Below are 14,842 nucleotides of genomic sequence, written 5' to 3'. Positions count from 1 at the left end.
GAGAGTTTATTCTCTGAAGTATATCCCAGAACCCTTTAAGCCTTTTCCCTCCATCTGTTGTATCGCACTTAATGCATTTGTTTCTTTTTTTGTATTTCATTGTTTTATCTGCCATCTGTAACTTGGGCCCATTAAATAAAAAAGCTTCATTAACACAGTAATGTTTATGCACATTTCTTTATTTGTTTTTACAAAATAAGAGAAGGGCGTAAGAGAAGGGAGACTCTTCAGTGGGAGCAGGGGTTCATGTCAGCCTAATTCAGCCCGCTGACTACAGTGATTGTTTATTATTAGAAATGATACCCACTGTTCCCTGTGTGTGGGGCATATCGCAGGAGGGCTATACCAGCACATCCACAGTGTCCCGCTCACACGAGGGGACAGAGACTCAGCACAGTGTCCCGCTCACATGAGGGGACAGAGACTCAGCACAGTGTCCTTCTCACATGAGGGGACAGAGAGTCAGCACAGGAGCCTGCTGGGAAAGAAAGCCTTTCGCGTTCTGCGTGCCGTTTGGTTCGCTCATTTTGCCGTAAAGGTGTGCTACCTGCGCTGGTTTCCTGAACGCAGGACTGGAGGTTTCTGTGGGAACCGCAGGGTGTGGTGAGGTGTGCAGGTGTGTGTGGTGGCTTGTTCCCTCGTTTGGATTCCTGCAGGTGAGGACCGCTCAGCGTGGAGGAGCAGGTGCTGACGTGTGCAGACAGTTTCCTGTCTTTGGCAGCCAGTTAAGCTGAAGTTCAACGTACAAAAATAGGGCTCTAGAAAAATAAATACATCGCCAAACAGTCGCGGTATAAAAGAGCTGCAGTACAAAGTGCGGGCACTGGGGGGCCCCGCTCACGGCCGAGCGCGGAGGCGTCCTGCCGTGCTGGGTGTGAGGTTCTCTGTTTCGGGGGGGTTGGGGGGGGGCTACAGCCCCGGTCGGCTGCTGCGGGACGTGAGGCCGCCCCTGCTGAGGGATCGAGGTGGGACAGACAGGGGCACCAGCAGCGCTGCGGGGAACAGACACCACAGGGACATGCGGCTCTTTCCTCTGCATACATATTCATCAAACACTCATCAAATATACATATCCTCATTAAATATAATTACTTTCTCATTGGTGTCCTGAGGCGACCATCTCTTCCCCAGAAACAAATAACTGTAGATCACATTCTAGCCTTCTGCAAATGAGGAGGAACACAGCCTGGCTCTATTGGCTACCACTGACCTGGGGGCGGAGCCTGTGCGTCAGGCTCCTCCTCATCCTCGATGGGCGAGTGGGCGAGCGTGTGGTGGGTGAACGAGTCCAGGAAGGAGGAGCTGCTTATGCCCAGGCTGATGCCCGTCACCCCGATGCCCAGAGAGTCTGCAGGGGGAGAGCAGGCACCAGAGCATTAGCCTTCCTCCAGAGAATCGGCCGCAGCACATTCCAGCCTGGTTTCTTACAAAATGGAGCCGGCAGGTTCAGAAAAAAGCATCTCATTACCTGCTCTCTGTTTAACAGCTGGTAAATAATCAGCTTAGAACAGGTAAGTGCTTATCAAACAAATTAAACAGGATTGGACAAACAAATACTTCAGGTCCCCCATCAGTATTAATTAGGAAGCTTAACTAACAGGAGTAACTGCACATTAACAAGAGAAAAAAACTAATTACACTGAATCACGGTGCCAGATGCTCTGGACATAAAATAATATTATAGTGGAGATTTGCATAGTTGGCATTTTTTTATGCATGCAGGAAGGTCACGCCCGGCCACATTTGGCTGCTGGGAAGCTGGCTGTACAGCCCTGACTTAAGCTGTGAAAACTAATGGTGTTTAATTCCTGCATTACAAACACAGAAGTCCAGTCAGAGATTTGCTGAAATGAGCCCTGTGTGTTTCTGTACCCACCTGTGCCCACAGACGCCCGCCCGGGACGGCCCGGCCCGATGCTGTCCAGCACGGTGAGGGATCGGCGGTACGGCGTGTCGGACTGAAACAGCCAATCACACGCTTTACAGCTGCTCCACCAGCACAGTGTCACATAAACATATCACCTCCATCTTTAAATGTGGCATTACAATCAGCTGAGGGACGCTGCTAACCTGCACACACACACACCGCATTCAGCCTCTGCATTTAGGGAGGAAAAGAGCTATGTCCTGTGAAAGAGTGCTGTGCTGTGCTGTTTCCCTCTGTGAGCTACACTCTCTCTCCACACTGTGCTGTGCTGTTTCCCTCTGTGAGCTACACTCTCTCTCCACACTGTGCTGTGTTTCCCTCTGTGAGCTACACTCTCTCTCCACACTGTGCTGTGCTGTGTTTCCCTCTGTGAGCTACACTCTCTCTCCACACTGTGCTGTGCTGTTTCCCTCTGTGAGCTACACTCTCTCTCCACACTGTGCTGTGTTTCCCTCTGTGAGCTACACTCTCTCTCCACACTGTGCTGTTCCCCTCTGTTAGCTACACTCTCTCTCCACACTGTGCTGTGCTGTGTTTCCCTCTGTGAGCTACACTCTCTCCACACTGAGTTGGGTCTTACCCGGAAGGTGTGGGTGGTGTTGAGTTAGGGTTAGGGGGTCAGGGTTAGTGGTTAGGGTTCTTACCCGGAAGGTGTGGGTGGTGTTGGGACGGGAGAAGACGTCCAGCAGGTGCAGTCTGTCCCGGGGCAGCAGAGAACCCGCCTCATCCGCCACAGCACTGTGAGCCCTGCTGGAGGAGCCTCTCTGCCGCTGTCCACACACACACACACACACACACACACCATACACACACACATACGCCATACACACATACATACACATACAGACACACACACACACACCACACACACACACCATACACATACAGACACACACACACACCATACACACCCACCATACACATACAGACAGACACACACACATACACATACACAGACACACACACACATACACATACACACAATCGACGGTATCAGTGAGACACATCAACACTGCGGCACTCCTGTCAGACAGCGTCTGTGAGCATGTGTGTGTATGTGCGTGCGTGCATGTATGTGTGTGTGTGTATGTATGTGCGTGCGTGCGTGTGTGTGTGTATGTACCTGTGCTGCTCGAGGGTACAGGCCTGCAGGGTTCGGCTCCATGTCTCCCGCTGCGATAGGGGGCAGGAGGGTGTTTCGGCTCAGAGGCATCGGAGGGGAAGCAAGGCGGTCACTCGCCGTCGGCCTGGAAGCAGTGGCACAGTCAGACCCACAGGGGGCGCTACACACTGCCAGCAACACTAGCTGCCTACACTGCCACACTGTTTATAAATAACCAAAACCGGTGTGTTTGCTGTGCTGTATGCAAAAATGTGCGGTTAGGGCATAGGGTACAGTGCTGAGCACTGTGACAAGCACCAGATACACACCCCACTGCATAGTGGCAAGAACAATAAGTCTTTCGACAGCACCCCTAGAGGTGAATCTGTAAACAACAACTCCTTAGGCTAATACATAGGGAAAAGTCATTGGCACTCAGGTTTGTTTTGTGAACCAGGTAAAGGAGACTTTGTTCAAAACAGAAAGTCAAGCCTAGATCTAACTCTGGCCTGAAGGTTATTACCATCCACAGAGAACGATTAAGCACTGACCAAACAAATACCTTGGTGTTCCACCATATACTAGGTACAAGGTTTTAACCCTTTGGTGTGTACGGTCACACCGGTGTGATTAGCTGTTTAGCGTGTATGGTCACACCAGTGTGATTAGCTGTTTAGCTTGTACGGTCACACCGGTGTGATTAGAACAACAGATTGGAAAAATTCTAGCTAATGTTAGCTTTGAGGAAACAGCGATTTAATATTAAAAAGTATAGCAGATGCGGTGGTGAAAAGTATGAGAAGCTTAATAACGCTAATGAAAACATAATGAACCATGTAACATAACACATGCGCTACATAGCATAAAATAAGTTACGTGCGAAAGGGTTAAGCAACTCTGACCCATTGAAAGTGGCACTTCGGGGGGAATCATTCTTTTTGCCGTTGATTGCAAATATAATATGCAAATATAAAAAAGATTAATAACAGTCTCAGTGCACTTTTATATAAGGGATACAGGGCCAGTGAACCTGATGTCCCTCATGTAAACAGCTGGTACTTTAAATCTCGACTAAAACAGGCACCATGTGGCTGCAGAGGACCCGAGGCCGCCGCTCCTGCTCCGCACCACGGCTCTCTGTAATGCAGCTCACACTGAGGTCGTCCTCATGCCTTCTTTCATTTTAACACTTTCTCCATGCATTCGCTCTCCTCGTTTCACTAATCACTGCTGCCATGGGGCACAAATTCAAAGGCGGCGTTTTCAAAGAGCTTCACTCAGCTGCTAAATCTGACACAAACTTCAGCAAGTGAGAGAGAGGTTTCAGTGAGTAAGAGAGGCCTCAGTGAGGCAGACAGAGGCTGAGAAAGGCAGAGTGAGGCAGAGAGAGGTCTCAGTGAGGCAGAGAGAGGCTTCAGTGAGGCAGAGAAAGGCAGAGTGAGGCAGAGAAAGGCAGAGTGAGGCAGAGAGAGGGTTCAGTGAGGCAGAGTGAGGCAGAGAGAGGCAGAGTGAGGCGGAGAGAGGCAGAGTGAGGCAGAGAGAGGGTTCAGTGAGGCAGAGTGAGGCAGAGAGAGGCTTCAGTGAGGCAGAGTGAGGCAGAGAGAGGGTTCAGTGAGGCAGAGTGAGGCAGAGAGAGGCTTCAGTGAGGCAGAGTGAGGCTTCAGTGAGGCAGAGAGAGGCTTCAGTGAGGCAGAGTGAGGCAGGCTGCTGCAGCTTACAGGCGAGTGCCTCGGATGATCTCGTCCATGGAGCTGGCCGTGCTGGACTGGGCGGGGCTGGGCACCAGGGGCAGGAGGGTGCGGGGGGGCGGGTTTCGGCGCCGTGCAGACTGGGGGGGCCGCGACAGCGAAGAGGAGCTCTGTTCCAGAGCCCGACGGGGGCGAGGCTTGCTGGAGGAGATGACACTTGACCCCGGGCAGTGGGACGGCCTCTCTTCAGCTTCCCTTTCAGGAGGGAAGGAGACAACGGAAGGACAGACAAAACTCACCATCGCTTACTATCTCTCACTATCTCTCACCATCGCTTACTATCTCTCACTATCTCTCACTATCTCTCACCATCGCTTACTATCTCTCACCATCTCTCACTATCTCTCACCATCGCTTACTATCTCTCACTATCTCTCACCATCGCTTACTATCTCTCACCATCGCTTACTATCTCTCACCATCGCTTACTATCGCTCACCGTCTCTCACCATCTCTCACCACCTCTCACCACCTCTCACCATCTCTCACCATCGCTTACTATCTCTCACCACCTCTCACTATCTCTCACCATCGCTTACTATCTCTCACAATCTCTCACCATCGCTTACTATCTCTCACCATCTCTCACAATCTCTCATCGTCTCTCACCACCTCTCACCACCTCTCACCACCTCTCACTATCTCTCACTATCTCTCACCATCGCTTACTCTCTCACTATCTCTAACTATCTCTCACCATCTCTAACTATCTCTCACCATCGCTTACTATCTCTCACTATCTCTAACCATCGCTTACTATCTCTCACTATCTCTCACCATCGCTTACCATCGCTTACTATCTCTCACCATCTCTCACTATCTCTCACCATCGCTTACTATCTCTCACTATCTCTCACCATCGCTTACTATCTCTCACCATCACTTACTATCTCTCACCATCGCTTACTATCTCTCACCATCGCTTACTATCGCTCACCGTCTCTCACCATCTCTCACCACCTCTCACCACCTCTCACCACCTCTCACCATCTCTCACCATCGCTTACTATCTCTCACCACCTCTCACTATCTCTCACCATCGCTTACTATCTCTCACAATCTCTCACCATCGCTTACTATCTCTCACCATCTCTCACAATCTCTCATCGTCTCTCACCACCTCTCACCACCTCTCACCACCTCTCACTATCTCTCACCATCGCTTACTCTCTCACTATCTCTAACTATCTCTCACCATCTCTAACTATCTCTCACCATCGCTTACTATCTCTCACTATCTCTAACCATCGCTTACTATCTCTCACTATCTCTCACCATCGCTTACCATCGCTTACTATCTCTCACCATCTCTCACTATCTCTCACCATCGCTTACTATCTCTCACTATCTCTCACCATCGCTTACTATCTCTCACCATCACTTACTATCTCTCACCATCGCTTACTATCTCTCATTATCTCTCACCATCGCTTACTATCGCTCACCGTCTCTCACCATCTCTCACCACCTCTCACCACCTCTCACCACCTCTCACCATCTCTCACCATCGCTTACTATCTCTCACCACCTCTCACTATCTCTCACCATCGCTTACTATCTCTCACAATCTCTCACCATCGCTTACTATCTCTCACCATCTCTCACAATCTCTCATCGTCTCTCACCACCTCTCACCACCTCTCACCACCTCTCACTATCTCTCACCATCGCTTACTCTCTCACTATCTCTAACTATCTCTCACCATCTCTAACTATCTCTCACCATCGCTTACTATCTCTCACTATCTCTAACCATCGCTTACTATCTCTCACTATCTCTCACTATCTCTCACCATCGCTTACCATCGCTTACTATCGCTCACCATCTCTCACCATCTCTCACCACCTCTCACTGTCTCTCACCACCTCTCACCATCTCTCACCATCTCTCACCATTTCTCACCATCGCTTACTATCTCTCACCATCTCTCACCATCCCTCACCACCTCTCACCATCTCTCACCATCCCTCACCACCTCACCATCTCTCACCATCTCTCACCGTCTCTCACCACCTCTTACCACCTCTCACCACCTCTCACTATCTCTCACTATCTCTCACTATCTCTCAGTCTCATTCTGTTCCTAGTGCTGGGGTGAGCTGCTTTAACAAAACTTACACAAATCAGACCATTATTACCACTCCTAACAGGAACAATAATAAAACATTTAAATAACGGGTCTCAGAAAGCTCATACTGCGCTTTGTCCAGGACTCCCAGGTTCCTCTGCTGCAGGGGGATGCCGTGGATGACGATGAGGTCGTTGAGGTTGTGGTGCGTGCCCGCTGCCCCCAGCGGGCCTCGGCTGGACTGAGACAGAGAGGGGGGAGGGGGGGTCAGTCGGCTCAGCAGGGACCCCATCTCAGCAGACTACTACTGCACTGTGCTTCACTGCAGCTGAGGCCTTAACGTCATTAATCAGTCAGAGGTATAGAGACGCTACTGCCCCCCAGCTCGATCAGGCGGGACAGTATGACTGACAGCACCAGTGAGTCCAGGAAACCTGCAGACCAGCCTCTGCGGCCACAGTGCTTGTGCTCATTTCCTGTCAGTATGTGGATCATTCGGCTGTTTTCAGCTGAGAAAACGCACCCAGATCCCTCACTGGGCATTAAAAAGGCCATTAACTTTTAAATTAGTGCAAAATCTGAAAAAGTGAAAGCATTCCATGTTTTACTTATTTGATAAAAAAAGAAAAAAAGGCTTGCATGGCCAGAATAAAGCATTCCTGTTAACAGGGTGTATGCTGAGCGTTATTCATCAGGCACAAGCACAGGCACTTCCTGTCTACGGCCGCATCGCATGCCAGCAGCAGCCATTCCTCTGACATCCCCAGCAGCCCTTCTCCAGCCCACTGTTACATACAGTGGAAGGCTTTCTCTGCTTTTTGGATTTCCGCCTGGACTTGTGCTTTGAGCCCCTTGACTTTGCACTCTTTGGAAACAAGACAAGGAACAAGGGAGAGGAAGACGAACAAGGACAGCAGTCAGATGGGTGTGGAGGAGACCACGGGACGAGAGAGAGGAGAAGAGAAGGAAAAAAGGAAGAAGGAAAAGTTAATGAATCAATACTCCTGGAGAAGCAGAGAGAGAAGAAACACAGACAGCAGTAAGAACAGCATTAACTGCAACGATCTCTGTGATACTGAAGAGTATCGCCTGCAGAGTGTGACCCAGGCCTAACATCTGAAGAGGACAGAAATCCGCACTGGAATCTGACGCTCCGGTCGGGGTACTGACCTGCGGCTGCAGGCTGGCGGGCAGCGAGGGGCCCCTGGCCTGGCCCAGCCTGGGCAGCACGGTGGGCACGGCGGACAGCAGCAGGAAGGGGCTCTGAGCGTCAGGGTGAGCCGGGCTGAGGGCTGCTGCGTGCTTCTCCTCATCTGCACAGCAGAAACAGCGGTCTGACCCTGACCGTCTCACCCCCCGCAGACTTTTATAGCAATGCTAGTGTTAACTGCATTACTCCGGGTCACACAATACATTAAAGTTCGTATTTCCCTACTATTGCATTATCGTGTTTAGGGTTTTGTATTTGCTTAGCAGACCGGCACTGAAGACCTTACACAGCTTACATTTTACACATTAACCATTTATGCAGAAATTCCAGCCATGCGCCTTTAGTACAATGCAGCCAGTGTTCCAGTCCTGCAGCCCCCTGGGAAGGAGCCCCCTGCTCCACACTGGCACATCTGCTACTGCACAAACAGGGTGCATCTCAAAGTCCTCTGTTCTTTTTGTCCCCTGGTGTTCTCCGTACCTGAGGCTCCCCCCTCCCAGTGTCTGCGCACCAGCTCCTCCATCCAGCCCACCAGCTCGTGCCAAACGTCGTCGAACAGCAGGTCCAGAACGGCCTGCCGTCGGCAGCGGTACGGAGAGACCGGGGGCAGACAGAGCCGGCGTTGCACTGCCCGAGAGCTCTCCCTCTCTTCATCCCTGCGCAGACACACACACACATATGCACATATACACACACCTGCAGATACGTACATATACAAATGTATACGTACATACACAGAGGTATGTGAAGATATATACACACGCGCATTCAAACACGTACACAGTGTTATTAGCCTGGTCTCACACTGTTTCTCATTCAACTTGAATGGATGCACTTCTGTTCTTTTGTGCTGGAAGTCGCTCTGGATAAGAGTGTCTGTTAAATGCATGTAATGTAATGCAGACAAGAAAAGCCAATCCCAGGCCTGCCAGCATGTGCAGAATGAGAGTGTGAGCACAGAGAGAAGCGCTCACAGGTCCCGGCAGGGTTGGGGTTAGAGTTAGGTGCGGAGTGTAGGGGTTGGCACAGAGAGAAGCACTCACAGGTCCCGGCAGGGTTAGGGTTAGAGTTAGGTGCGGAGTGTAGGGGTGAGCACAGACAGGAGCACTCACAGGTCCCGGCAGTCAAAGGCGAGGTACTCCTCCATCAGGCCTTCAGCCTCCAGCACCCTGGGCGTGTCCTCGCTGCGGGCGTCGCTGGGCATGGCCGAGTGATCGCCCTCTGCGTATGGCTTGGACAACACCGCCTTCCGGCCCTGCACAGTTAACCTGTCAGGAGTACAGACACAAACACACCCGGATACAGCAGCCACAGGACACCAGGGGCACTTACAGCAAGCTGTGCACCTCTCTGAGTGCACCTTCTGAGAGAGAGCAGCACTCACTCTGCGCTCGGCTTGTCCCTGCTGTCCCTGGTTATGTGGGTGGCTGTCACCTTGCTGCTGATGGCGAACCACTGGAAGCCCTCATCAGAGGGAGGGAGCAGCTGGGAGCCCAGAACCCTGAGAGTGAGCAGCAGAGAGGTGAGCAGCAGCCGCAGAGCTGATCATTCTGCAGCTGCACAATCACACCAAGCAATCATTAAAACCGGCAGTGTAAGAGCACAGAGGCCGTCCCAGTCTCGACGTGTTTGAGAGGCACATGCGGACGTCTGGAGTCGGATCGGCGGAGATTTGGGGGACGTACCGCAGGTGCGGGAAGCGGGACGCCCACTGCTGACACTCCTCCTGCAGACCCTGCAGCTGTGTACCCCCCCGCCCCTCGTACAGCTCCTCCTCGATCTCCTCAAACATCTGCTGCACCTGCCGCGACGCCGCCTTGTCAAACTCCTGCAAGGGGAGCGGAGGAGTTAGAGCCCCGCCCACCCTGCCCCGCCCCACCCCACCCCACAGACACACTCCCACCGCAGCACTGTGTATTTCCCAGCATTCCGCAGTCACCAGCAGCCTGCTGCACCCCAGGCTGGCTCCATCAGCAGCTCCCACCAGCCCCGTCGTGCTAGATTTTTAAGGGCAATCTGGGGGCAGAGCTGTTTGTAAATAAATCATTAGGTTTTTTGTTGGATTTGAAAAAAAGAATGCTGATGGACTGTGAGGACTGAAGCTGAGACTAGATGCACATCTGCAGCTCAAAATGACTGAGACGCTTAAACCCGCTGAAGCGCGTGACTCCTGCATGCTGACGGCAACTGTGGAGGCTGTTTAATGATAGTAAAAGTGTTTTTCACCAAAGCACCATCGTGTTGTACCAACAGCAACAAGAGAGCAGATTAATTCAACTGTTCCAGGTGCTTGATCTCAGAGTGCAGCTTGTGTTGACTTTGGGGACTGAGTCATTACAATTTTCAGTGCCCTACTTAACTGACTGCTTACCCTGCTGCAGTGCTTACATTCCCTGCTACGGTAGGTAAAAATCCAGACACACTGTAATTAGCCTACTTACTAAAGAGACTCATCTGTGCCTGTCTGCACTGTCATTTAAAATATTTACACTTTGCTCAGCCTGGCGGGCGTCTGTGAAGCTTTGCCGTAGTTGGCGGCGAGCTGGCGACGCTTACATCATAGCCCCAGGAGAAGACAGAGCTACGCTCAGTGGAGATGCCGGTGCCCGTGTAGCTGTGAATCCCGGACCACGACCGTCCCGTGCCCCCTGTGGTGACCGTGTGGCAGCGTGACCTCTCCGACACTCCAGACGCCTCCGAGCTAAAAACAGTTTGGAGAGAAACGGAGGCACACATGCAGAGTGGGAGTTTCCAGCAGAATTTCTCACCCACACATACACACATGCTCTGAGCTTTCTGCTAGAAAAAGCCAATCGAGTTCAGACAACTTCACGCAAGACGCTGCTCTCATCTGAGAAAACGTGGTGGGAATTACCTGTTGCAGGTGGACACCGCTTCCTGCAGGTCATGAAGCAGGTGCTGAGGTAGGTAATCATCATCGGCCTCCTCTGGAAGGGGGTGATGGTCTAGACTAGTTCGTGACAATCCACGACTCCACAAAGGGAAACAGCTCTTAGTATTAAATAGGTCATTCATTTTCAATATCACAATGCCCTCTAGATTTCAAAAAATAAATATATATAATATAATGCAATACCAACACAGAGTAAATACATTAGACACATGCTTTTGGACTTTGTTAATATGGAAACCCTTGGACTATATGACAGAAAAGGGTTAAGAGGCACTTTATCCCAACCAAACTCTGCCATAATGATGCATCTCCAATCACTGTGCAAAGCATCACGTGCTGGTCACTTTATATTCCAATGTGAATACAGAAAATTTACAGGAAATTTGGTTTCTATACTTAGTTTATGTTTATGCTCAGTTCATTGCATATATGCCTTTCTGAATTCCATAAAATTCAGAAAGGCATACAAAACAAACATACAAAACAAAACATCACCAGAAATATAACATCAATATTTCAGTGCTGCTTACTTGCATAACTGTGTGCGTATTTTAAAAGTATATTCATAACAAACATAATCACCAATCCTAATGTGCCAGGTAAGTGACACATTCCAGCTTGTTCTGACACATAATGTCCTCACATGCCGACGAACGGAAGGTGATAGAATGGAAGAATCAGAATGGAAGCTGGAATCGAAATGTTATCCAGCAAACGACGCCGGGTGGAATGGCAGTGGCGCTGGATCTGGAATCAACGCTGGAATTGGAATCCTGGAATTCAGAACTGGGACAAACCTCAGTTCCACTCAGAGCTTTACCCATTGGAGGAATGTGATTTTCCTGCCAATAGCTCGGCAGTCGGCCAGCTGCATCATGGACAGGTGTGGAATAACGATGGCTAACTAGTTACCATCAGCAACCCAATGGAACGTTCAACGTATATAGGTAACTAGCAGGCAAAACAAGTACTAGGCCTGTAATTACTCTAATTATAATTACTGTGCCTAGCGAGCCTGTCTGGCTGGTGAGTTGGCCAGCCAGCTAGCTAGCTGGAAATCATAGCGCTGCAGTAGCTAAACTCGGAGCGTTTATGTGAAGCGTTTGGCTAATTAGACTAGGAGGCTAACTAACCGCGGGGCTCTAACAGTAAGATTAAGGAAAACTCACATTTCTAGGTTGTGCGATACTGGCCGCCTGGTGTACCGTGAAATCATTCTACTGCTGTCCGCTTTCATCGGTACATCGCTATTTTCGGCTCTTCCCTCATCAGCTTCGCTCCCGATACCCGGCCCCGACCAGTCTTTCGTCGGGGGTAAAGCATCGTTCTCCCCTCTCTCACTGTAGCGCTTTGCCTGCTACTTTGCTGGCTTGCCAGATAGCACTGTCCGCAGCCAGCTGAAGGCCCTGCTAGCCAGCAAACAGCTAGCGATCCTGCTGGCAAAACTCAACTAAAACCCACGTTAGTGAGTTAGCCAGCGTTGCATGCACAATTTTACTTAGCTGGCTCGATAAAAACAGAACCAACTGAGGTACAAAGCTGTTAATTTAAATTAAATTTTGCTGTTAGAAACAAATTTATTTTAATTCCCTGCAATGCCTACATCCAGCTAAAGAACCATTTTATATGTTTAGCTACATCCATTAAGCACAAGACAGGATTAGCGCCACAACAACAACAACCAGGGTGTCATGGATACGCAACTCCTCACGGCAATGGATCTTGGGAAATGTATTTTTAATTGGAAAAAGGGTGCTTCCCATCCTTCAGAGTTTTTGTACTGAAAGTGTGCCGGAAAATGAGTACAGTAAAGAAGCTCGTCCACATACGTCTGCTGTACAGAACAGCGAACATTAATAGCAGATAAGCTGTAGAGTTGTGGCTGGGGAATCTGGTTCTATATCATCCCGAACCTTTAGGTGTGTTGGAGCACATTATCACGATTTAACAAATGCAAGACAGTCTGCGGAATGCTCTGACAGTTATGGCCGGTGATGGAACAGAAAGTATTTCTACTTACTTAATGGGTACTGCAGTACGAGTTTTTCATATGGCAGTGAAAGATTGTTCAATTGTGTCCATTATAACTTGATCCATAGAATATTGTATTCTTATATGAACACCTTTTTTGTGTGCTAGGAACCAATTGGGGGAAAGCGTGTTTTCCAGCCGGGAGCTCTCTTTGGACGTGTATTTTCTGGAGGAAGATAATAGAGAGCGGACCACTGGAGCACACATTTCCTGATGACTTCATCCCCGCATGAAATCGTAGCGGTACAGAAGTATTTTGCTTTAGCTTACTAGCTGGCAAAGATAGGTTTCTGGACGAGAGGTGAGATAACGATGTGCTTGGCAGCTAACTAACCTCGCCTGCCAGCGTCACGTTCAGTGCTTTCAACTGAGAATTTCAACTAGCTTAGTTAGCTGGCCAGCCGTAACCAGCCAGCTACCAGCCTGCTTTCGGAAAGCGAATTCAACGTATGCACCCGTTGGACTAGCTATGAATTCGCGTGCTTGACAAAGTATTTACATCGATAATAAGAATAAACAGTGGGACAGCTAGCTGTGGCAGGTTTAGCTACGTAGGTATAGACCAAGCTCGCTTATCTTACTCGCTTAGCGCCTGTCGTGTTGGCTTGGTTTCGTGCTGGTGATCACTTGTAAAATTGTGTTTAACGTGTGTTTGGGTTACAGACACAAGGGCGTATTGCGACGGTTGCTATGGATGGCCTCAGGCGCCCCGCTGTGCCGGAGGATGCAGTGCGGTACCATCTGTTTCTGGTTCCGCCCAATCCGCCTGAGGTCCGGGCGGCTGAGCACGCTTTGGAGCTGATGGTGGAGAACATCCTGGCAAAGGTCGCGCCTCTGCTTGTGGATTACATCTGGCAAAATCAGCCGTTTAACCTGAAGTACTACCCCGAGAAAGGTAAACAAATGCCTCATTTATGCCTGCCAAATGTCCTCTTTCCGTTTTTCTTTTTCTTTTTTTACATGTGTCTGTTTTCAACATCAGAGTCATTGAACAGTGTGTTTTATGGTGTGCCTACAAGCTCCGGCCAGGCGGCCTTTTATATATAGATGAAAGAGACCAAAGTACTGCAGGGTAGCGCTCATAAGCCTCACAGTGCTGCTGCCATGTTGGGCCTGCAGGTGATGTGCCAGCACACATCAGAGGATCCACCCAGTTTGGGGACAACGTGGAGGACGAGTGGTTCATTGTGTACCTCCTGCAGCAGATAACGAAGTCCTTCCCCGAGCTCGCTGCCAGGTACTGCCACACTAGCAACGGAGCAGGTTATCAAAGAAGGAAATACTTTCCCATTCCAACTGCTCTCTTGCATCACACATCATACTTTATCAGAGGTGTGTTCACTTGTCCTGTTTTAAACTGAGGACTGAAACCTTGTCCAGCTGGTTTGTGTTTCTCACAGTGAGTATGCTGTTGCAGAGTTGAGGACAATGATGGTGAGTTTCTCCTGATAGAAGCAGCTGATCACCTTCCCAAGTGGCTGTGCCCAGACAGCAGTGAAAACAGGGTGAGCGCTGTGTGTCAGCGGCATTAGTATTTCACAGATCCAGGGAATGACTTGTGCTTGAAACACTAGAAAGTGTGATTGTGATGTAGCTGTAATGGGATCTGTGGGCGTGTCTGCTCCCTGTCAGGTGTTCCTTTACCGGGGGGAGCTGCACATCCTGCCTGTGCCCTCCCGTGCAGGAGATCCAGGCTGGCCGCGTGACGTCACCCCCAGCGTGGCCCAATCGCTCGCCTTCCTCTCCTCCCACAGACAGGCCTGCCTGGCACACCCCAGGATCCGCTCCGCTGTGGGGAAACGCCTGCAAGGGTAAGAGGATCCACAGTGCTGTGGGTGGTG

The 14,842-nt window shown here is 50.1% G+C and overlaps 2 protein-coding genes across 4 annotated transcripts in view; one reads left to right on the top strand and one right to left on the bottom strand.

The window, feature by feature from the left end:
• Nucleotides 1-212: 212 nt before the first annotated feature.
• On the bottom strand, nt 213-12,326 carry fam149b1 (family with sequence similarity 149 member B1). 2 transcript variants are annotated; one of them, XM_036546426.1, is made up of 16 exons: nt 12,140-12,326; nt 10,932-11,048; nt 10,613-10,757; nt 9,742-9,884; nt 9,441-9,557; nt 9,169-9,324; nt 8,537-8,712; nt 8,017-8,159; nt 7,643-7,711; nt 6,975-7,087; nt 4,748-4,972; nt 3,051-3,174; nt 2,572-2,697; nt 1,877-1,958; nt 1,211-1,348; nt 213-992 (listed from the first exon to the last, which is right to left on the bottom strand). In XM_036546426.1, exons 1-16 carry the CDS (start codon nt 12,205-12,207, stop codon nt 910-912), a joined length of 2,025 nt encoding a protein of 674 aa, XP_036402319.1. In that variant the 5' UTR covers nt 12,208-12,326; the 3' UTR covers nt 213-909. The 2 variants fall into 2 exon arrangements, with proteins under 2 accessions (XP_036402319.1, XP_036402318.1); XM_036546425.1 differs by lacking the exon at nt 7,643-7,711 and having other exon boundaries at nt 12,140-12,260.
• An 821-nt stretch (nt 12,327-13,147) lies between these two features.
• Nucleotides 13,148-14,842, top strand: part of ecd (ecdysoneless homolog (Drosophila)) — a 6,315-nt gene continuing 4,620 nt past the window's right edge. For both annotated transcript variants that reach the window (XM_036546428.1, XM_036546427.1), the window contains exons 1-5: nt 13,148-13,302; nt 13,665-13,896; nt 14,121-14,238; nt 14,419-14,506; nt 14,634-14,812. In XM_036546428.1, the coding sequence (XP_036402321.1) occupies nt 13,692-13,896; nt 14,121-14,238; nt 14,419-14,506; nt 14,634-14,812 (590 nt within the window). In that variant the 5' untranslated portion in view covers nt 13,148-13,302; nt 13,665-13,691. The remainder of the gene's footprint in view (nt 13,303-13,664; nt 13,897-14,120; nt 14,239-14,418; nt 14,507-14,633; nt 14,813-14,842) is intronic.

Source organism: Megalops cyprinoides, chromosome 15 (genome assembly GCF_013368585.1).
Source record: "Megalops cyprinoides isolate fMegCyp1 chromosome 15, fMegCyp1.pri, whole genome shotgun sequence".
NCBI lineage: Eukaryota > Metazoa > Chordata > Actinopteri > Elopiformes > Megalopidae > Megalops > Megalops cyprinoides.
This window is presented reverse-complemented; position numbering and strand designations above follow the sequence as displayed.